The sequence below is a fragment of the Cucurbita maxima genome, unplaced genomic scaffold (genome assembly GCF_002738345.1).
Source record: "Cucurbita maxima cultivar Rimu unplaced genomic scaffold, Cmax_1.0 Cma_Scf00022, whole genome shotgun sequence".
Lineage (NCBI taxonomy): Eukaryota > Viridiplantae > Streptophyta > Magnoliopsida > Cucurbitales > Cucurbitaceae > Cucurbita > Cucurbita maxima.
In genome coordinates this window covers 1968638-1992307 of record NW_019272038.1, presented here as the reverse complement: position 1 = coordinate 1992307, position 23670 = coordinate 1968638, and the positions used below count along the sequence as shown (strand labels likewise).

The following is a 23670-nucleotide window of genomic DNA, read 5'->3' as shown; positions in this document are numbered from 1 at the left end:
AAATGCATTCAATGAGGTATCAGAGAAGGGTGGGCAGCCATGGATGATGATGATATTCAAACTCATCAAGAAAACCCTAAGGAGTTAATGGCTTCTTTGATTCCTATGTTCTCATTTGCCTTTGTTGTCGTCTTTTATAGAGGGACAAGATGGTCTGCAAAATCCCACATCGGTTTGAGAGAGAAACGAAACATCATCTACAAGGGTATAAAAACCTGTCCTTAGCATACGTGTTTTAAAAACCTTGATGAAAAGTCGGAAAAAAAAATTCAAAGAGGAAAACATCTGTTAGCGGTGGACTTTGACTGTTATATGTTCTATACGCTCGAGTAAAAACGGAGTACATGAATGAACCGAGATTACATTTGAATCAAGGCAATCTTAAGACTATAATACCTAAGAAAGATTTAAAAGAATTGAAAGTTACTACTTATACTAACTCCCGACATTCTTTTGCGACATGATCATGTTATTAAAAATAAAAACTATCCCTACGGACTAATACAAGACCTTTCAACATTTTATATGCATTTAAGACACCGAAAAAAAAGGTGTACCTTATTGGTATAGGTGATAATTTTCAATTGTTTTAAGCCTTATTTAGCCATCAGTCCTCGTGAATGCTCTAATTCGGATGTGATCTCAATTCATTTATGCACCTCTCGTTTATAGGAACTTTTCGTAGCTCCATATTTCAAAATCGGATCTTATGGATTATAGATTTAAATCTTATTTATTTAATCATTTTTTAAGAAAAATGATAAAAATATAATTTTTTTTAAACAATATTTTAGGTTATGAAATATCATAAAAATATAGGGGGGAGATTGTAAAATCATTAAATGAATGGGGAAGAAAGAAATATTGGAAGTCTCTAGGGGTGTGTCATCAATTAACTTCTAGGTTGTTGGTCGTCTTTGGCTTTTTCTTTTTCATCATTTATTATTTTTCAGTAAAATTTGTTGTTATTGGCTGTCTCTACAGATTTTATAATAATATCTCTTAATTTTTATTATATTATATTACCATAAATATATATATTTCATAATAAATGTCTTAATTTCTCGTTTATTCTTACATAGTCATAAAGAGATGCTCGTTTTTAGTCAGGTTAACTTTGTTGGATAATGAAAGTCCCACGTCGACTAATTTAAAGAATAATCATGAATTTATAATAAAAAAAATACTCACTCCATTCACATGAGGCATTTTAGAGAAGCTCAAAACAAAGCCACGAGAGCGTATGCTCAAAATGAACAATATCATACCATTGTGGAGAGTCGTGTTCATTTAACATGGTATCAGAGTCATGCCCTAAACTTAATTGCACCAATAGATTTGTAAATCCTTTAATGTCAAACAAAGGACTCAAAAAAAAAAAAAAAAAAAGAATCGAGCCTCGATTTACATAAGATTAAATATTAAAATATTCATCAATATAAATATATCAGTAAATTGAAAGAGTTCGACTATTAAAAATAATTAATTGATATATTTGTAAGTGACGAATGAGGGCTTAATTTTTAAATACTAATTGAAATCTTCGTTATCAAATTCAAATGCTATTTATATTTGATTAATATTAATAGATATATATCCTTTTAAGTTTTTAATTAAATATTTTTATTTTAAATTAATAAATTTAAAATACTATGGCTTATTTATTGATTTTCTCTAAATTTAGCAATTTGTTATTTATACAACGATTTTTGTCAGGTTATTAAATTAGTGGAGTAAAAGTCTCTAATTTTAATTTTTGAGTCAAATAATTATATTTTAAAATTATGATATATTAATAAATGGGTTAGTCAAAATTAATTCCAATAAATAATTAATTGACTATAAATAATCCGAATAATTAATTATAATTATAATTATTTTTTTTTATGGAGTAGCTAATCTTAAATTAATTAATAATCCTACTTGTATACCCATTTAACTAATAATTTTAGTAAAGAATTGATATAGTTATTTAATAAAATTATATTTCCCACGGATAATTTACCGGAGTTCCTGCGAGTAATTTTTTTCTCGTTTATTATTCTTTTAAAAAAATATATAATTATTTTAGAAGTTTTATTTATTTAATATATTTTTTTTATTAAAAATTGTAAAAAAAAACATAATAAATTGATATATATATAATCATCTACTAACATAATTTCTAATATAATTAAATTTTAATATTACTAGTTTAAATACTAATCTCAAATTAACTATTTTTTAAAACATTCATTAATTTTTTGTTCATCCGCGTGTCTGTTGTGCATGTTCTTCAAAATATTACTTTATATAGAAAAAGATAAGATTAAAAGTGAGAATCAGCACACAGAAACTTAAACCCATCCATTACTCTTCTTTCTTTAGCAATGGCGACGCCGGTGAATGTGTTCGGACCACCGTTATCCACTGCCGTATCCAGAGTCCTCGCCTGTCTGCTCGAGAAGGATGTCCCGTTTCAGATCTCGCCGGTGAACATGGCGAAAAAAGAGCACAAGAGCCCCGAATATCTCAAGATTCAGGTTCATTTTAGTCGTAAATTTCCGATTCAACTATCGTTTTAGTCGTAAATTTCCGATTCAACTCTCGTTTTACTCGTAAATTTCTGATTCAACAGCCATTTGGTCAAGTCCCTGCGTTTCAAGACGAAAGCATCTCCCTCTTCGGTAATTGATCTTCGATTCGGTCGCTATTTTAAACTTGAAATTGTTCATCGATTACAAACCCTAACGTTTCCGATTGTGCGATTCGGCGCAGAATCAAGAGCAATCTGCCGATACGTTTGCGAGAAGCACGCGGAGAAGGGGAATAAAGGACTGTACGGACTTGATCAGTTACAGAAAGCTTCGATCGATCAATGGATTGAAGCGGAGGGGCAGAGCTTCAATCCGCCGAGTACGATTCTAGGTTTTCAATTGATTTTTGCGCCGAGGATGAATGTTCCACAGGACGAGAAGGCGATTAAGGAAAGCGAGGAGAAGCTGTCGAAGGTGCTTGATGTGTACGAGCAGAGGCTGGAACAGAGCCGATATTTGGCCGGAGATGAGTTCTCGTTGGCCGATCTTTCTCACTTGCCTAACATACATTACTTAGTGAATTTGACGGATAGGGCGGAGCTTTTCACGTCGAGGAAGAACGTGGAGCGGTGGTGGAATGAGATCTCCGGGCGGGAATCTTGGAAGGAGGTGGTTGAAATGCAGAAGCAGGGATCTTCATGAGCTTTGTTTTTGCATTTGATCGAATATTTGGGGATAATAAACGGTCAAGTGTTCTTCGTTTTCTAAATAAAAATTAAGAGTTATAACTATTAGTCTTTGAATTTCTCCCTCTCAATCAAATTTATTTTACAAGTTTTGTTTGTTCCACCAAAGTTCTTACAATTTTATGTTGATTAACCGATAACAAAAAGAAGAAACAGTCTTGTTAATATAGGCATGTTCTTCGTTTTCTTGGGCTTTTCGATTCGTGTTTCCTTTCAATGTTTTAAAAACGTGTATGCTAGAGACTTTATAAAAAATGTTTCGTTCTTCTCTCAATTAATGTGAGATCTCACAATAAGCCTCCTTCGAGGATTAGTGTCCTCACTGGCACTCATTCCTTTTTTCAATCGATCTGGGCCCGAAAGGCACGTGGGACCCTCTAAGTCCTCACTGGCACGTGGAACTTACATGCATTCCTTTCTTCAATCGATTTGGGCGAGCAGTTCAAGTACACTGTTAGTAGATATTATTCTATTTGTGCCTTTTCTTTCGAGCTTCCCTTCAACCTTGTAAAAATGTTTTGTTTTATTCTACATGGAAAGTCCAAAGAGGACAGTATCAGCTATTCTTCGCCACTTTCGGCCACCTCATACTCGATGCCGTGTAAGGATTCTTCCTCCCTCGAATTTGAGCTTCCAATTGCAAAAATGGCAAAAAGATCAAAACTTTATGGTGGGTTTTTATTAATTTTAAAAATTTAATATATAAAATATAATACACCAAGCAAACTGGAATTTAACTCAAATGGTAGAGCGTTCGCTTTGCATGCGAGAGGTATAAGGTTTGATACCCTGCATCTCCAAGCCGTGGGAGGAGAGAAGGTTGGGACATAGTGGGAAGCCGTGGGAGGAGAGAAGGTTGGGACATAGTGGGAAGCATTGAGAGTACTGATTGTTGGATGATAAAAGCCATGAGAGCGTAGGCTCAAGGTGGACAATATCATACCATTGTGGAGAGTCGTATTCATTTAATATAGTATCAGAGTCATGCTCTAAACTTAACCATGCCAATAAAATCCTCGAATGTCGAACAAAATATAGTCACACATCGGCTAATTTAGTGGAAAATCATGGGTTTATAATCAAGGAATACTATCTCCATTAATACGAGGCCTTTTAGAGAAGCCCAAAACAAAGCCACGAGTGTTTATACTCAAAGTGGACAATATCATATCATAGTGGACAGTCGTGCTCGTCTAACACTAACACTGATTTGAGTGTTTACCATGCAAAAATTTAAGAATCAAATATATTGAAAATTTTAAGCCTCACTCAATCACCTATTCTAAAATAACTAACAGGAAAAATAAGGACAAAACATGTTACTATCAAAAATGCATTCGGTGAAGTCAAACGTTAGTAAAAACAATGCTTCCTCAGAGCGAGCCAGATTCAATCATTCAATCATTCAATCATTGAGCTGGTAATGTCATAGAATCTATATCATCTGGCGATTCAGAACGCTCATCCTTCATATGTTTGCTCAATCTTCTCAACTCTACACGTATATTAACAATCTCTGGATGTATCTGGTCGCCAACTACAAACACATGAACTTGACTTTTCAATTCAATCCAACTACAACCTGGATCCTTATTCACCCCTCGAAGTTTCATCGCCCGTCTCACCCGTTCGACATCATCAGACCTTCCCAATGCAGCATAGATACTAGATAATAACACATAAGCGGACGATTCTTCTGAACCTAACTCCATTAGTTTCTCACCTGCATACGCTCCTAATTCATAATTTCGATAGTTTCGGCACGCTCCTAGCAAGATACGCCATAGATACATACCGTGATCAATTGTCGCAGATTCTATGAACTCTTTCGCTTCCAGTAGCTTACCAGCACGGCTTAGAATGTCTACCATGCAAGCATAATGCTCGACTCTTGGAACGATGCCGAACTCACCAAGCATCATCTTGAAATAGACCTTACCTCTTTCCACCAATCCCATGTGGCTGCATGCAGAAAGAATGTTCACGAAAGTAACGTAGTCGGGTTTTGTCGGGCCTTGTCGCATCTCTTCGAAGAGTTCAAGGGCCTTAAGACCCTCTCCGTTTTGAGAAAGACCGGATATCATTGCATTCCATGACACAATATCTCTAGTTGGCATCCTCCTAAACACCAGGTTCCCATCTTCTAAACTACCACACTTTGCATACATGGTTGAAAGTGCACTCCCTATTGGAACTTCTAGATTGAATCCATACTTAATTGTACGGGCATGGATTTGCTTACCTTGTTCTAAAGCAGCAAGGCTTGAACATGCTCTCAAGACACTAGCCATGGTTAACTCATTTGGCATAATCCCTTCCATTTGCATTCTACAATACAGAGTCAAAGCAGTTTCATTTTCACCATTTTGAACATATCCTCCAATCATGGACGTCCACAAAACAATGTCCGGTTCTTTTAAGTAATCGAACCCCTTTCGTGCATCAACTAGGCTTCCAGATTTAGCATACATATCAACTAAAGCTGTCATTATATAGATTTGGGATTCATGTCCCATCTTCAAGGAATAACCATGCATTTGTTTCCCTTCTCCCAGAGCACCCAAGTCACTACAAGCATTGATCACCCCAACAAAAGTAAACTCACTAGGCTTATTCCCATTAAAATGCATATTAGAAAACAACTTCAAAGCCTCATGCGAGTTCCCAGCTTGTGCATAGCCAGTTATCATAGCTGACCATGTAATGGAGTTCTTATCACCAGACAATTCGAATGTTTTAAGTGCATCATCTAAGCACCCACATTTAGCATACATTGTAACAAGAGCGTTCCCTACAGAAACAATCGATAACAATCCATTTTTAAGGGCAAGACAATGAATTTGCTTACCAGAGCCAACAAGTTCATGAACCGTCAGTCCACTAAGCACACTGGTATAGATAAACTCATTATGAATTCCCTCTTCACGGCACATTAATAAAAACAATTCCCAAGCCTCAAACGCCTTCCTTTGCATTGCATACCCCGAAATCATAGTAGCCCACGAAACAGAATTTCTCTCCGGCATTCTGTCGAACACCTTACGAGCATCCAGTAAACACCCAATTTTGCAATACATATTAAGAAGCGAACTGCCAACAAAAACATCATAAAAGCTACAAGTCTTGATAGCTAGCGCATGGGCCTGTAAGCCACCTAAAGTTTCGAATAAACTTGAAGCAGCCGTGAAAACCCCAGCAAAAGTATGGGCATTGGGCAGAGTGTTCTCCGCCCTCATTCTCTGAAAAAGCTCCATTACAAACGAAGATCCAACGGGACCCTGTTGAGAGTAGGCATTGATTAAAGAATTCCATGAAACCACGTCTTTGTTGGTTATACTGTCGAAGACAAGCTTGGCCTTCACAAGGCTTCCGCATTTAGCATACAAGTTAACAAGGCTGTTAGAAAGGTAAACTGAGGAGATTGAACCAATTCTGAGAAGATGAGCGTGGATGGCCTTGCCCTTCTGAAAATCTTTGTGACTTGTGTACCGTAAGAGTGAATTGAAGAGGGCGCGATGCTGAGGAAGAAGATGAAGACTCATCAACTCTGTTTCAATTTCAAATGAGGCGCAACCGATTCAGTATTATGCCATTTGTTATTGGGCTGCGCAACCTCGGCCCGCTTTTTAAGCCCAAATTTAATTGGTCCGGCCTGCAAACATAGGCCCGCTTTTTAGCCCAAATTATATTGGGTAGGCCTACAAACTTCGGCCTGCTTTTTTAACCGAAATTCAATTGGCTGGCCTGCATACTTCGGCCCGCAGTTTTAGCCCAAATTAAATTGGGTCGACATGCAAACTTAGGCCCGCTTTTTAGCCCAAATTAAATTGGGCCGACATGCAAACTTGGCCTGTATTTTTAGCCCAAATTTAATTGGGCCGGCATGCAAACTTCGGCCGGCATTTTTAGCCCAAATTAAATTGGGCCTGCCTGCAAGCTTCGGCCCGCTTTTTAAGCCCAAATTAAAATGGGCCTTCCTGCAAACGCGGCCAGCTTTTAGCCCAAATTCAATTGGGCCAGCCTGCAAACTTAGGCCCGCTTTTTAAGCCCAAATTAAGTTGGGCCTACATGCAAAATTCGGCCCGCTTTTAGCAAAAATTCAATTGGGTCGGCCTGTAAACTTAGGCCCGCTTTTTAGCCCAAATTAAATTGGGCCGGCCTGCAAACTTAGGCTCGCTTTTTTAGTCCATATTCAATTGGGTCGGCCTTCGAACTTCGGCCCGCTTTTTAGCCCAAATTAAATTGGGCCGGCTTGCAAATCTCGCAAAATAAATGCTAGGCCTTCACTTTTTTTTTTTTTTTTGTTTTTTCTTCTCTCTCACACAATGTTCAGACCATCCTTAAAAAAAAAAAGTAAGATTGTCAAACGGCTAAAGAGTCGGAAGTAAGCAAGCCGAAGGCAGGTCCAACTCACATAAAGGAAGGGACACAAACCTATAGAGGACTGACCAATAACGTCTTATCATTCCTCATTTAAACGAAAATTTCTCGTCTGGTTCGGATCAGATCCTCCAAGTTTCTAGTTAGCTTTGCACGGTCTCAAGGTATATCTCATCTCTTCGAAACCCTATAAAAACACGAAATTGAAAGTTTACAGATCTGTTTAACCATTTTTAAACCTCGAAACACGACATTATTAGATCGAAGCATAAAGGTTCATAGTAAAAAACTTATGGGGTGGACCAAATTAGAGATAATTATTCTACCACGCTAACACATTGAGGGGTAATAATTATATAATGGGGTGAATGAATGAATTGATATGATAAAATCGATCGTAATCTTCCTCATCATTTATGAAATGGTTTCCAAGCTCTTAAACCAAAGTTTTTATGCATAAATTTCTGTAATTTTGGTATATAATATGGTTTTAATGTAGAGAAACAAGAAAGATAAAGCAAGGTAGGGCATGATAATTGGTATGAAAAATTATGAGATGCTTTTATTTCTCTCAATTCTTATTGGAATAAATGTATGTATATGGTCCACATTATGCAGCTCACAATCATTATTAATGGTGGGTTCCCATCCCATTGACCTGCGCCATAGGGGCCATGGCCACCCAAACCCTAATGCCTCGCCTTTTTTTTATCTCTTTCTTCTGTCTTTCATGTTAGCAAAATTTGTATTAACTTTAGAATTTAGAATTTGAATTTGACATTTTGTCGTCCCGATATTTTCCTACATCCCGTGCAACATTCCTACATACTAACACGAGTCGTTTTAACATGTTTTGTCTTTATTCACATGCTTCCGAGTAAAAGTTTTAAAAAATCACTCAACATAGAATTGCTCCAAGTAAAATACGATTAACTTTGAAATTCCTATGATTGAGTCACTTGTGCATCTTATTAGTATAGGTAGTAACTTCCAATTCTTTTAAGTCTTTCTTAGTCGTCCTGTGCTCAAGATCATTCTGAATGTGGTATCGGTTCATTTACGTGCCCTTCCTTTACTTGGATGCCACACAAAAAAAGTCTCGTGTATGAATTTCTATAATGTCATTTGCTTTGACCCATTACGTATAGTTGTCAACCTCACAGTTTTAAAATGAGTATGTTAGGGAGAGATTTCCCCACCTAAATCATACGAATCATTGAGCTAATATTGATAGCTACTCACTTGATCTTATTAATTTAATATTTGAAAGTGATATCAAAGAGGAGATTTTCCGGTAGTAGATCTTTGTATGTGATGCCTAGTGGTTCCTCTGCAAGTAGAAATAAGAGTGCTCCCCATCATCGCACCATGACGCTCATGCCTTTTTGTAAAAGGAAAGAAAGAGCGTTGAAGAAGGAAAATAAAGGTGACCATTTTGAGTCGCTCAAAGGCAAAGAGAAACAAAAAGCATTAACCTTTTCTCCACTTCTCATGTTTAGGTTGAACCCTTATAAATATAGTAGAAAAAACAAGATCCAAATGAATGAAATGATGTGGGTAAGATCTTAATTCAATCGAGATTGTAGTTATAAGATCTCACGTCAATTGGAGAGAGGAACGAAACATTCTTTATAAGGGTGTAGAAACTTCTATGTAGGAGACCATTTTAAAATTGTGAGGCTGATGACACAGGTCAAAGTAGAAAATATCTGCTAGTAGTGAGTTTGGACGGTTACAAATGGTATCAAAGCCAAATATTGAGTAGTGTGTTAACGAGAACGCTGGCCCGAAAGAGGTGGATTGTGAGATCCCACATCGGTTGGAGAGAGAAATGAGGCATTCCTTATCTCCCTAACAGATGCGTTTTAAAATCGTGAGGCTAACAACGATACGTAACGGGTCAACGCGGACAATATATGTTAGTAGTGACTTGAATTGTTACAAATGGTATCAGAGCTAAACACTCACCAGTGTGCCAACGAGGACGCTCGGTCCTAAGGGGTGGATTGTGAGATCTCACATCAACACCACCCTTCCTTATAAGGGTGTGAAAACTTCTCTCTAACCGACGTGTTTTAAAATTGTGAGGCTGACAACGATACGTAACGGGTCAAAGCGGATAATATATGTTAGCAGTGACTTGGACTCTTACAAATGGTATCAGAGTTAAACATTGACCAATGTGCCAACGAGGACACTCGACCCCAAGGAATGGATTGTGAGATCCCACATCAACACCACTATTCCTTAGAAGGGTATGAAAACTTTTCTCTAACCAACATGTTTTAAAACCGTGAGGTTGACAACGATACGTAATGTGTCAAAGCGGACAATATAAGTTAGCAGTGGCTTGGACGGTTACGAAAACGCTTGGCTTCAAGGGCTGGATTGTGAGATCCCACATCAACACCACCATTCCTTATAAGGGTATGATAACTTCTCTCTAACCGACGTGTTTTAAAACTGTGAGACTGACAACGATATGTAACAAGATAAAAAAGACAATATCTAGGAGCGATCGATTTGGGCTATTACAATAATAGTGGATGATTTGAACCCGAGCTTTAAAAAAACAATGATGAGAATACGTACACTTTTTTATGTTAGGTTATTTGTTTGGTAAAGGGAAGGCAAATGCTTTTATGGCAGAAGATAAAGGGTGGAAGAACAAGAAAAGGGCGTTTGAATTTTGAGTCCAAAGCAAACTAAAGTCGAATTTGAATGCCAAGAAGAAAGGAGGAGAAGAAGAAGAAGAAGAAGAAGAAGAAGAGAAAAAGTTCAATAAAGATGTAAATTAAAAGGGGATTTAGTTGGCAGAAAGGGACAGCCAAGAGAAAATGCAGCTAACTCTTGAATGCCATTTTAAAGAACATATACCAATGGAATAAAGGTGCTTTTAACTTCCCTTTTTGCTCTTACAATTGCAATCAATTCACGTTCAAAATCAAACGATTCAAATTTCTGATCTCAAAGTTGAAAGCGTATGTATTTATTGTTGAGCTAAACTTACTTTATTGCGAGCGTTGTAATCTAATGTACTACACGTTCATATAAGATATACTTTATGTGAGATCCCATAATCCCATATTGGTTGAAGAGAGGAATGGAGCATTTCTTATAAGGGTCGGGTAACCTCTCCCTCTCCTTAGAAGGCCATTTTGAAAATCGTGAGGCTAACTGTGATAAGTAATGGGCCAAAGTGGACAATATATGCTAATAGTGAATTTGGGTTATTACAAATGATATTAGAGCTAGACAACGGGCGGTGTGCCAGCGAGAACGTTGGCCCCTAAGGGGTAGATTGTGAAATCTCACATTGGTTGGAGAGGGGAACAAAACATTCCTTATAAAGACGTGGAAACGTACGACTCAAAGCAGACAATATCTGCTAGCGGTGGTGTAGAAACGTATGACGATAAGTAACTAGTCAAAGCGGACAATATCTACTAGCGGTGGTGGGCTTGAGCTGTTACTCATCAATTTTTAATACGACGGTACTGGTTTGGAAAATCAAAACCTACAAATGTCTTAGCATGGTTAAATTAATATCAAACCTAAAAATATCGTATGATCAACAACTCAAGTAACTAAACTTACCCAACAGAAACTATAAGAGTTGGATTGGGTTAAATTATTTTTCCAATTTGAGTTGAGTTGAACCAATTAGAAACTTTGTTTTGATCGTAATTCAAAAATAGAGTTTGTTACAAAAATTAAGAATATTTAAATATTTGAAGTTTGTAACGGATAGGAGTAATATTTGAATTTTATGAAATTTTAGTTATTAGAATAAAAACACAATTTTTTAAAAATAATTTAAGGAACTAGCAACGAAAATCTAACCCAATAAAAAAAGAACAAAAAATTAGGTCGGATTGAATTATGAATCATGATCGAGTTATTCGAATCACTAACTTAACCAATAAAAAATTTAGGGTTTACGAATCGATTCATATTCACCTCAATCTCTATCATTTCATACCAAGAAAAATGTGTAAAAGCTTAGATACCCAATGTGGTGCCAAGTGGGGGAATTGTTGGGAGTTTGATAGCAACAGCTTGAGCGGTGCAGACGGGTTGCTAGCTGGTGTGTACCTTAAACAATAATGGGAATAACTCCAAACCACAGCCTCCCAACATCTCTTCTCAAGCTTTGATTTCGTGCCATATGGGTTTTTCCCTGTTCGTAGTGTGATCGTTGAGATGCCAGAAACATTCATTAAATTTGTCATTAGGTTTGGTTGGGAAGCTAACCTTTAAGTCTTAAAACCATTAATACCCATCTCCATTGATGCCCAAACATCCCCACTTTTCATCTCTAACTCGTTATGCTATGTCGTTCACATTTAAGGTAACATACTCATATGTACTATCATTAAATGAATAATCTTAGTGTAAAATGGACATGAATAATCTTATATGATCTCAGTGTTAATTTGTGAGATTTCACATTGGTTGGAGAGGAGAACGAAATATTTCTTACAAAGGTGTGAAAAACTCTTCCTAGAAAATACATTTTAAAACCATGAGGCTAACAATAAGATGTAATGAGCCAAAATGGACAATATTTATTTGCGGTGGGCTTAGGTCATTACAAATGGTATCAGAGCTAGTCACTGGATAGTGTACTAGCGTGAACGCTGAATGTCACGGTCATGCTTGTCCAAGGCATGTCGCCCATGGCCGCATGCCCGTGACACGCCGAAACCCTTGCCTTGTACAACTTTATTGCTTTCTTTTACTGCTTTCATGTTATATTATTTCTTTATTGTTTTTTTTAAGAGTATGACGTTTCGGCGATGTCTTTGCTACGCTTGGTTGACATGAAATGCTTCAAAATGTGCTGTAGGGGTTGTGACTAGATGTCAAATTCTCCTTACCCGAAAAGTTATATACTCTTTAAGCGGTTGTTGTTGCCTTTTTGCTTGCATGCTATCTAACACCGCTCTCTCTCTCTCTCTTGCTTTCAAAACTCTTTTTCCGAAACCTCTCTCCCCGCTATCTAAAATCTTCTCTTGAAATCGAGACTCGAGCTTTGTATTCACGTTCTCCGACCGTAGACAACGTGACTCGAAGTAGATTTGACTCACTCGAGTGCCGCAAAATCACCAAATCTACTGCCTAGAAACCGCAATTGTGACAGTAGACCTCCAAACAGGATAGATTGTGAGCCGTCTAACCAAAAAAAAACTCCTCCACTATGTTTAGTACATGCTACATTGAATATGGATGCAATTTTCAAGTAATAAGGACCATTCAATTAATGCCCATTTAATAAGATATTTGTTTTTTTCTAAAACATTTCTACTCTAAGGCTCGAAAATACGCTGACGTTGTTCGTGACGTTTAAATTTCTCACAACCAACATGTTAGTTGGGTTAGAACAATTGTCACACAAACACTGTCTCATTGTATTCATAAGTAGCTTAGAAAAAACTTTCATGGTACTAAATTTTTTTTCTAGTAATATAAACATATATACTCTTTATGATCTCATATTAAAAATTTTCTCTTGTAAATAATTCCTTAATGTAGGTCGGCTCGTGATCGATATCGAGCTAGTCAGGTAGTATTACAATTATACCCATACACATAACATCATGAAAGGTTGCTTTCAAAGCCACACAAATCTATGCAAAAAGTGTAATGCTGTGGGAGTTTGTTCTTTTAGAAGAGGCAATGATAGCGAGAAAGAAGCGTGGGGTTTTGTGAGAGTGATGAGTGCGACTCATCGATAGACAAAAGGGAACATCCATTTTCAAGTTGCTCGCTGCCCTGCCATCACCCATCAGCCATCACCCACCACCCACCAGCCATCACCCATGCCATGCCATGCTCTCTGGTTTAAATATTTGTGCTATGTCTGTTCCATTTGAATTAGATCACACCATTGATTGGGAAATATATATATATATATATATATAAATATGTTGGAGTACGAGGGTACATGAACGAATCGACACGAGATTCAAATAAGAAGGACCCAAATGAAAAAAACTTGAAATAATTAATAGTTACTATATCTATATCAACAAATTGTATTTTATTTTCCTTTAAAGTTAAACATAATTGATTCGGAACAAATTTATTTTGAATGATCAAACATGTTGAACGATTTAAATTGGTATTTAAGAATAGTTAAATAGCGTGATTAGGTGTGGAAACCTCCTCCTAATAGACACGTTTAAAAAAAAAACTTTGAGGGAAACCCAAAAGGAAAACCTCAAAAAGAACAATATCTACTAATGGTAGATCTGGGTGATTACAAATGGTATCATACCCCGACACTGGCAACTAAGAAGGGTGAATTGTGAGATCCCACATAGATTGGAGAAAGAAACGAAGCATTACTTATAAAGGTATGAAAACGTCTCCCCGAAGAAAAGTCTAAAGAAGATAATATATACTAGTAGTGGATTTAAATGACTTTTTTTCCCTCCACTAGAAAGTGCACAAGGAATTTCCTAGGATTCCATACATAATGGTGACTGCTTGAGCTTCAAAAAGTCAGTGTAGGCCACTAAACCTATATTTGGGCAAAGTTGAGATGCTCTCGTAGTGTAAAGGTGATACTCAAGTGCTAGGTTGTTAGATAGACAAGATCTTGCCACGGGAGTCGTGAACGTAAGGAAACGTTACAGCGTATCGAACTTATAAAGGGGTTCTTAGACAGTAAAGTCTCATACCCAAAATTCAAAATTCAGATTCAACACTTGATGATCTTAGTACTCTCATGCATCTGTGCAATATGATCATATTATCTACTTGGCTTATTTTAAACTGTTTCTAAGAATGGAGATTATCTCCACAAACCAACACGAGTCATGTTTACTCGAACTACATCTGTTTATAACTAGCTTATGAGAGAGCTATGCCAAGTAACATGAACGGTTATCGGCATTTGACGTTGTTTGACGTATTTGTTTAATCATGAATGTCAAGACAAATGTGCAAAAAAGTTGTTTTTAAAGTGGTATATAGGGTTGAAATTGTATGTAAAAGTTTATTCTTTTTAATTTTATGTTGGTGAGATAATATATAAAGTCATGGAAAAAGGCATGTAAAAAGTAGGCTCGAAAAGGGCACGAGTGCTATGTGGGTTGGTACCTACTTTTTTGTATATTTTGAAGTTTTATGCAAATATTTGAAATATATCTATTTAGTTTCGGAAGTTTCACGATAGTCGAGTGTCGGTTTATTGACTAAATGCTCCCTTCTCTTCTTCTCTCTTGTTTTCGATGGACTCGTTATCGTCATTGTAGAAGCCTCCAACCATCTTGAAATAGCCCTTCGACTAAGAACGATAGGTATCTCAACTTTGTTGAATTGCATAAACACAAAATTTTTAAAACATTAATCAACTTTGTTGAACCTTGTTTTTTGGGTACTATCAATACTGTTATTTTGACGTACTAATGACCTAGGTATTCCTCTACATTCCCCGCTACATGATCACGTTACCTATTTTTCGCTTCTCAAAAGTAATGATTATCCTCACAGACCAACACGAGTTTTTCTAGCATGTTTTGTCCTCTCTCACATGCATCTGAAGAAAATTCTTGACAGATCACTTAACATAAAATTACTTCAAACAAAACACGCTTAAAAGCTACCTTCAACTTTACAACGTTGTACTCTTTTTCCTCTTGGAAAGAAGCTTTTCTATGAACAAAACACTTTAATTATCCAAAGTAAACCCAACTTTTTCTCTTTAGGATATCATATTGTCCGTTTTACCTTTTTACATATAATCGTTAGACTCACGATTTTAAAATGTATGGACTAAGGAGAGGTTTTCATACCTTTATAAGAAATGTTTCGTTCCAGTCTTCAATCGATGTGAGATCTCAAAACCTATCTCCTTGGAGGCCAGCATTCTCGCTAATACACTACTCGGTGTTTGGCTTTGTCACGATAGCAGATATTATTTGTTTTGGGTTCTTATATTAATTACTCACACACCCACCACAAGCATTGACTCTCTCTCCTCTTCTTCCTTCTTAAATGCTTGCCATCTCCTTGTTTCTTTGTTCTTCCATGGCTGTCTCTTGTGAAGCTTCGTGGGGGTTTCTCAAAGGGTTTCCAACAGAATTTATTGGCATTCTGTCCACCTCCTTCTCCATCGAAACATCCAAAAACACTTCCTTCTTTCATTTTGGAGGTGGGCATACTGCCAACTGAGCTCTGTTCGGCTCCTCTTTGTAACACCCTCACGATCAAATATTGTCTTTTTCAGGCTTTCCCTTCTCGACTTACCTAAAATGTATAGGTTATAGAGAAGCTTCCATACCCATCAGCAAAAATTTTTTTTTTTTCTTTTTTTGAATTTCTGATGGGTTTTGTGAGTTTCATAGTATCATGGGTTTTAAAAAGTTCATCTAGAATTGTTGAGAGTGAGCCCATCGGCTAATTTAAGTAAAGAATACTTCTCCATTAGTATGAGGTCTCTTGGAGAAGCGTTCAATATCATACTACTGTGGAGATCCGTGATTCCTAACGGAATCTTTCAAAATGTTGGGTTTTTGTTGAAAGTTATGGAAGTTTACCATTAAACAGTAAAAACCAGATTTTTAGTTGAAATTTTGATTGTCCCTATATTTATTAAGACGCAGGCATTGATTTATGTACGTGGGCTGATGATTAAAGCCTGACAAACCCCATGCTGCTGCTGCTGCTGCTCTAACCTAATCTTAGTAATATCTCATTAGCAGGATTCTTTAGGCGAGTTTTTGCTTTTGCCGGCGACCCAATACGACGGCGGCTACGGCGGGGCTGCAGCTAGCCCAGCTCCGATGATGATGCTTGTTCTTTTACTTTCTTGGTCTATACTTTTTTGGAGAACAAAATAATGGGAAATGGAAAGCTTTTTACTATCAAATTCATATGATAAAAGTATTAAAACGTATGATCAATATGGGTCATTTAGTTTGGAGTTTTGTTTAAAATGTTTGTGAATAAGATATCTGAAAATCAGCTATAGCATGTGACGGATGACACCCGAGTAAAAAAGGTGTATATGAATGAATCTTAACCACATACGAACAAGAGCATTCTTGATGATCAAAATAATTGAAAGTTACTATCTGTATTTTTTTTCGGTAGCTCAATTTTGAGAATTTTATACTATGACTCACGTGAGTAAGAACAAAATATGAAATGGCTAGGATGGATACGTAGAAAATGTTAGTTAGTTTACTTCAATGAAGTCAAATTATTAAAATAATTTTACTAATCAATTTTTTTTTTTTTTTGGCTTATTATTCACTCATTTTTACATTTAAAAATGAATACAAAATGAGTTTAATAATAATGATTTTTTATTTATTTTTGTTCCTTAATTATTTTAGAAAAATGGAGCCTTTTGCTTTAATTTATGTAATTACTATTTGAGTAAATGATTGATTTCTCTAATAAGGTTGAATTAATCATTCTCTCCTTACATTTTGTGATTGGTTGCACACTAATTGTATGATTAGATAGTTAATAAATGATGAACAACAAAGTCAACTCTTTAAATTTTACCGACCCATTAGTAGTTTGACTATCATTAATCGAGCGCAAATTCTATAGGCAAATTACAGAATCAATATCGTAAGAGAGGGGAAAGAAATATTGAAAATTTTCCTTAAAAGTGTAAAAACTTCTCCCAAAATGAAGCATTCCTTATAAGGGTGTGAAAACTTCTCTTGAATAGATTTATAATCACGAGAATGATGAGAATACATAACAAATTAAAACGAACCATATCCACAAGTTAGGTATGGTGCAAGTTTTGGCTCTAGGTAATGATAATATCTTTCAGTGTGTATTAGGTCTGCCGATCTATTTCTTTTTCTCCATTTGCATCTCTCTTATCTTCAACAGAAGCTGAGATCATTGAACCGAAGCAACGAAGAATGTCGTTAACGCATGCCGATTCTTGTTCGATAAATCCTCGGTTTTCATCTGATATTTGATAACCATTGCTACAGCTTAGAATGCAGAAAAGCTTCAGAAGTCCAGAGTGCCACACTGTTTGCTCTCAATGCTTCTCGTTTGTCCATCACTACTTCTTCCCTTCATTTCCCTCTTCTCCGTCTCGTTGTCAAGACCTCGACTCCGCCCAATACCCAACTTCGGCAAACCTCGGTTGAGGCCCTCGAGAAGAACACATGCCTTACACCATTTCTGCATTATGTAAAATAAAGATAACAGATGCTCAGATCTCCAATTATATGAAAGTAAGTTGGTAAAAGGTTTACTTTGGGGAAGAAATCTACAGGAATGGTTCATTATTTGAACACAGTTTTAATTCACCAATAGCAATGCTTTAGTCCCACACAACATGACTATATGGTAAAATGAACTCGATCTACCAGAAAAATGAGGGGATTGGGGACATATATTGCAGTAGTTCAAGCTCACCCTAGCAAATATTGTTCTTTTTGGGCTTTCCCTTTCAGGCTTTCTCTCAAGGTTTTAAAACGCATCTGCTAGATAGAAGTTTCCACATCTTTATAAAGAATGTCTTGTTCCTCTCTCCAACCGATGTGGGATCTTGCAAATATCACATAGAGTAGCTGCAGTTTCTTGTAAACAAAATTCAATTGATGCGTGTGAGATCCTACATCGGTTGGAAAGGGGAACGAAGTATTCTTTATAAGGTGTGGAAACCTCTCCCTAGCAGACGCGTTTTAAAAACCTTGAGGGGAAGTCCAAAAGGGAAAGCCCAAAGATAATAATATCTGCTAGCGGTGGGTTTGAGTTGTTACAAATGGTATCAGAGCCGCCAATGGGGTGGACACTGGGCGGGGTGCCAGCAAGGACGTTGAGCCCCGAAGAGAGGTAGATTGTGAGATCCCACATCGATTGGAGAGGGGAACAAGTGCCCACGAGAACGCTAGCCCCGAAGGGGGTAGATTGTGAGATCCCACATCAATTGGAGAGGGGAACGAAGCACTCTTTATAAGGGTGTGAAAACTTCTCCCTAGCAACACGTTTTAAAAACTTTGAAGGGAAGCCCAAAAGAAAAAACCTAAAGAGGACAATATCGACTAACAATGAGTTTGGGCTATTACAATGAGTTTCAAAAGGAATGGTGAGGAACAGAAAACGTAAACGTAAACGAAAGCAGATCGCAAATACCTCTAGATCAAGCGAGTAGTAAACAATCTACATACAGCTGACAAGTGAGGAGGTGCAGCTGTATGACCAGATTCAGATGATAATATTGGCTCAAACCAAGTTGAGTATATCTATTAGGAATGCATTATAGCTATGAAGTGAATAACCCCTGCTAGGTCCATCTTGGCAATTTTTTGTTATCAGGTAAAATGAGAGCAAAGCACACCTGGCTTGAAATGTAGCCGCATCGTTCACATGTCCCTTGCTCGGGCATTTTTGTCGAAGTGGAAATCCTGAAATCCTCGCCCGATTTAATGATGTCGAGAATGGCCCTAGGTCTGCAACAGTGTTCATAACTAGTGAGAGCAAAAAATAGGGAACACAATCCTTGTCAGCAATGAGAAGAATAAACATTTGTCAAGCAATGACGAGGTGAATTGAAACCTGATTCGTTCCAAGTCCTTGATAAATTCACGAGCGAAACCACGATAAGCATTAGGAGAATAAATGCCTACAATTTCAACAGAAAGATTCAAAGGAATGTGGAAATGAACAAACTAAAGTCTAAAAATGATAATAAAGTGAAAGAGCATAAGTTATTATAACGTCAACATGTCTCCTCAGACGATAGCACCACGGAAGAAAATGATTGTTTTAGAACAATGAAAAGTTGTAACAGCCCAAACCTATCGCTAGTAGATATTGTCCGTTTTGGCCCGCTACGTATCGCCGTCAGCCTCACGGTTTTAAAACGCGTCTACTAGGGAGAGGTTTCCACACCCTTATAGGAATGCTTTGTTCTCCTCTCTAACAAATGTGGGATCTCACAGAAGTCAATCCTAGACAAAACTAGTTTTGGAACCTAAAATCGATGAATTCATGCTTGATAATGTATTTTTGATAGATCATTTGTTGTTCAACCATTCAATTTCATAGTTGACTAAACGCATTAGGACACCAAGTTTATGGCAACAAAATTGAATCTAATCAACTTTATTATCATTTTTAGAAGACACAGAAATGTGAGGAAAATAAGAAAACAAAGAACAGCTAAAATGAGAAACGCTTACACTCGGTGGAGAAGTAGTCGAGCTTCTTAAAATAAGCATACGTGAATATCTGGTTAAGGTTTTACAACTAGCACAAAAAACAAACACTTGCTTAAGAAGTATGAGACTACAATAAAAGGATATATAACTATCTCCTTTTCATATGTGTACTTGAAAGGTTTGCATCTTGGAATCGGTCCATCTTCACCGGTTATTATAGCAGTACATCGACTCAATCTATAAAATCGAAGCATTGGTTCAGTCTAATCTCAGTTCAAAATGAAAGAGATTGAAAGTGATCTCGTAGTATTAGAATACCTTGCTATGTCGCCTCGTAATATATTCAACAGAACCGTTTCAGCCATGTCATCTGCATTGTGTCCGGTGGCAAGCTTGTCTACTTTCAACAGTGCAGCACCTCTATCAAGAGCCTTCAGGCGAAAAAGATCTATTACTTCAATGAAATAATGCGGAATACACATCTTAATTCATAGTACCCATCACATTTATACATGAAATTAGCAGACACGAAGGAGTAACGTCTATCTAATTGATTTTCTATGGCTGGTTTTACGTCTCGACATCTTAGTACTATGTATTACTATGTATCTTCCCGTGCTTGCCACAAAAGAATGAGAATATGATTGCATGATAATTAAAGGTGCAAACTAAAACAACGATACCAATAAAGCTGACCTTAGGTTGGTTTGGTGTATGTTGGTCACTTTTGGTTTACAACATTGTAAAAGCAGACGAAAATTGGTTAGTTTCATTTAAGGGTCAACTGACCAATTGAATGATAAAACATCAATAGCCTAGCAGCCGAGCCCTTCATGAGTCCCCTTACCAAATTTTCATGGTTCAACCCTACTTGTGAGATCCAACATCAGTTGGAGAGGGGAACTAAGCATTCCTTATAAGGGTGTGGAAACCTCTCCCTAACAGACACGTTTTAAAACCGTGAGGCGGACGACGATACGTAAGGGACCAAAGCGATCAATATCTGTTAGAGGTGGCCTTGGGCTGTTACACCACCCAACCCAAAGACTCGACAATGACTCATCAAACTGCTAAACCAAACTGACAATTCAATCGAACCATCAATTCTGTTTACAACTAAGCCACCTAAACCCCTAGTGATAGTTCACAAGTAAATCAAACATGAGAAAGGAGGCCATAAGCCTTAATGGAAACACACAAAACCTATGTCAAGACAGGGTGGCCTGCAATTAACTAACAGCGTAACACAAATTATAAAAGCACTCGATCCATGAGGAGGCACACAGCTCAGAATTATAATACCACCATAGCCTGGCCATTTTGTTTATATTTTCTTTTCCTGGGGCGGTATCAACATCATATCCTAACTTGGATACCGTAATTTTGTTGAATAAAAAGTAAGCCTCAAATGACATTTGCTATACCCATGGAAGAAACTATGCACAATGTAGACAATGCCAGAAAATATACTGTGAAGTCATAGCAGGAGTAGTTGTTTCACACCTGCCGACGGAAAACTCCACAAAAGGTGCAATTATTCTTTAAGCCAATCATCTTCACTATCTCATCCATTGTCCATCCATATAAATCCTTGTATGATACAATTTGTAGTGGCAATCCATACTGAAAAATGAATAATTAAAGTGAGAATGGACGATTCCCATACAAATTATTTGTTTCTGTCATAATATTATAGCTCGTAGAGAGAATCATAGAGAAATCAAGAAATAAGGAAACAGTAAAATATATCTAAAGCAAGACAAGAAAGACCTTTCACCTGAATTTCATTTCTTTTCACAGTTTCAAGAGAGTCATCTCTGTATCCAGTGATGCCCTCATCAACTGATAAAAGAAAGAGGTCTAAACCATAATTGTGCCGCCGATTCAATTCCGATAACACATATGCAAGAACAGTAGAATCTGCATAAATGGGCAATAGTAAATGTAAAGATAATAGGAACGTGTACTATTAAACCAAAAATAGTACAAAAGACATCTACAAAAATTATCTTCCCTGTATGAGAGAATATAAAAAAAAAAAAATTGTTGGAGTTGACTTTGTTATCAAGCCAAACCGCTTGCCTAACCGATCGGGAATAGAGTCAAGGACTCGCCCGTTTGTCCGTAGAAGGGAAGGGAGCGTGACAGCACATCAAAAAAGAAAGAGACTCCCACAAGCACACATAGCAACAATAAATAACAGGAACAAGGCCTTTCACATAATCTTGAAGATTTAGAATGATTTAGAACTAAGTAGAATTTGTGTCCACCTTTTCCACCAGAGGCACCAACAGCAATGCGTTCCCCTGGTCTGAACAAGTGATTCTTCACAATAACTTGATGGATCTCCTCTTCAAAGACCTCATAGAAGCATTCTCTGCATATCTGTAAAAGCAATAAACATGGTGATGTAAGATATTATAAGAGCCCAAGCCCACCGCTAGCAGATATTGTCCTCTTTGGGCTTTCCCTTTCCAACTTCCCCTCAAGGTTTTTAAAACGCGTCTTCTTGGGAGAAGTTTCTGCACCCTTATGAAGAATGTTTGTTCTTCTCCCCAACCGATGGGGAATCTCACCCATCAACTTAAGCTTTTCAGTTCAATAAAGATTTAACATGGTATGCGAGTAGAAGATCGTGTGTTTGAAACCCTGTAGAGTTATTTCCTCCCTAATTAATATAGATAACCACTAGTTCGACCTCGTGCAGATTTTCAAGCCTACAAATGAGCGGAGAGTTAAAAGTATTGATATATGAAATTCATCGGCTTAAATCCTTCGTTTGATGGCAAGATTTTTCATAACGCTATAGTTAATCTGTTCATTCTATTAGAATTACAATACAACAAACTGACCAAAATAACATTTAGACCACATTGTATAATTAATTAAATGAATGGAAACCAGGGTTCCTGATTCTTCAATGGTTTCCGATGATCATTAACGCAAGTATGACGATAGCTAACAGAGAAACAAATAAGAAGAAATCAGAATAAAAACAAGACGGGAAGCAAATTAAACCTGTTGCAGGGTTTTTGGCCTCTTGAGAGCAGCTTTCCTGTTGTCGCATATGCAGCAAAGGCAGGAGACGCCCTTCCTAGGTTTGGCGCCGGCTTCTTCCATCGTCGGTTTGATGGCTTATTGGTGCCGAAAGGTCATGAAAGCTCGGGTTTTACGGTTAACGAAGGTGTCAAGCCAATTATTTCGGAGGCGGAGGGAGTTACGACCCTAGCTAGGACTTTTATAATCATCATATAAACGTGTTGCGTTATTAATGTAACATTTATTCTGAATAAGTACGATTCGGAAGGGTTACTCACGACACAATTTTCGAGGTTTCGAAACTTGAATCGTGATAGATTGGTATCAAAGAGCTAGACATCGCGCGATGAGTCAGCGAGGAGACTGGGCACTGAAGGAGTGGATTGAGAGTCCCACATCGATAGAGAAGGAAACGAGTCCTATCGAGGACGTTGGGCTCTGAACGGGTAGATTGTGAGATCCAATATCAATTGGGGAGGAAAACGGAACATTATTTATAATAGCAAACGAGTTTTAAAATTTTGAGGAAAAGCTCGAAGAAGACAATATCTTATAGCAGTGGCTATTATAATTACCAAACCCACTTGACCCAAAATTATAGTTACCATCACTATGACCATTGTCATCCCTTGTTCACGTTCATCGTTGGGGCAATCTAATGTTGTTTCGATTGCTCCACGTAGATCACCAATCGTCCACATCTATTCATCGATCATCAAGCGGGGCTAGAAAATCTCTATGGTCTACTTCCGTCAATCACCTTCTATAGCTACTATCTGACTCTCAACCATCGCAATAAAATATGTCGAGTACATTTTTATTAACTAGTATCGATTG

General features: G+C 37.2%; 3 protein-coding genes and 1 long non-coding RNA gene across 4 annotated transcripts; 1 reads left to right on the top strand and 3 right to left on the bottom strand.

The window, feature by feature from the left end:
* Positions 1-1115: 1115 nt before the first annotated feature.
* LOC111496387 lies at positions 1116-13856 on the bottom strand. Its single transcript, XR_002720446.1, has 3 exons — positions 13840-13856; positions 12630-12640; positions 1116-1186 (listed from the first exon to the last, which is right to left on the bottom strand). It is a non-coding gene; the product is annotated as an uncharacterized LOC111496387 (long non-coding RNA).
* LOC111496317 (glutathione S-transferase F10-like) lies at positions 2297-3348 on the top strand. The gene is made up of 3 exons (XM_023146724.1): positions 2297-2522; positions 2618-2666; positions 2758-3348. Exons 1-3 carry the CDS (start codon positions 2370-2372, stop codon positions 3216-3218), a joined length of 663 nt encoding a protein of 220 aa, XP_023002492.1. The 5' UTR covers positions 2297-2369; the 3' UTR covers positions 3219-3348.
* Positions 4491-6804, bottom strand: LOC111496155 (pentatricopeptide repeat-containing protein At2g33680). Its single transcript, XM_023146479.1, has one exon. It carries the CDS (start codon positions 6802-6804, stop codon positions 4672-4674), a length of 2133 nt encoding a protein of 710 aa, XP_023002247.1. The 3' UTR covers positions 4491-4671.
* A 3455-nt stretch (positions 13857-17311) lies between the features above and the next one.
* On the bottom strand, positions 17312-23018 carry LOC111496254 (cytoplasmic tRNA 2-thiolation protein 1). The gene is made up of 10 exons (XM_023146632.1): positions 22813-23018; positions 22065-22179; positions 21572-21714; positions 21298-21417; positions 20113-20225; positions 19939-20031; positions 19816-19856; positions 19190-19256; positions 18972-19083; positions 17312-17809 (listed from the first exon to the last, which is right to left on the bottom strand). The coding sequence occupies exons 1-10, from the start codon at positions 22912-22914 to the stop codon at positions 17633-17635; spliced, it is 1083 nt and encodes a 360-aa protein (XP_023002400.1). The 5' UTR covers positions 22915-23018; the 3' UTR covers positions 17312-17632.
* Positions 23019-23670: the final 652 nt, after the last annotated feature.

Excerpts from the sequence above, each read along its gene's own strand:
- LOC111496317 (XM_023146724.1), top strand. The coding sequence starts at position 2,370 with ATGGCGACGCCGGTGAATGTGTTCGGACCACCGTTATCCACTGCCGTA. Across the intron at positions 2,523-2,617 it reads CCGAATATCTCAAGATTCAG|CCATTTGGTCAAGTCCCTGC; the intron begins GTTCATTTTAGT and ends CTGATTCAACAG. Across the intron at positions 2,667-2,757 it reads CGAAAGCATCTCCCTCTTCG|AATCAAGAGCAATCTGCCGA; the intron begins GTAATTGATCTT and ends GATTCGGCGCAG.
- LOC111496254 (XM_023146632.1), bottom strand. The coding sequence starts at position 22,914 with ATGGAAGAAGCCGGCGCCAAACCTAGGAAGGGCGTCTCCTGCCTTTGC. Across the intron at positions 21,715-22,064 it reads TGGTGCCTCTGGTGGAAAAG|ATTCTACTGTTCTTGCATAT; the intron begins GTGGACACAAAT and ends CCATTTATGCAG. Across the intron at positions 17,810-18,971 it reads GCGGCTACATTTCAAGCCAG|AAATGGTGTAAGGCATGTGT; the intron begins GTGTGCTTTGCT and ends TACATAATGCAG.
- LOC111496155 (XM_023146479.1), bottom strand. The coding sequence starts at position 6,804 with ATGAGTCTTCATCTTCTTCCTCAGCATCGCGCCCTCTTCAATTCACTC.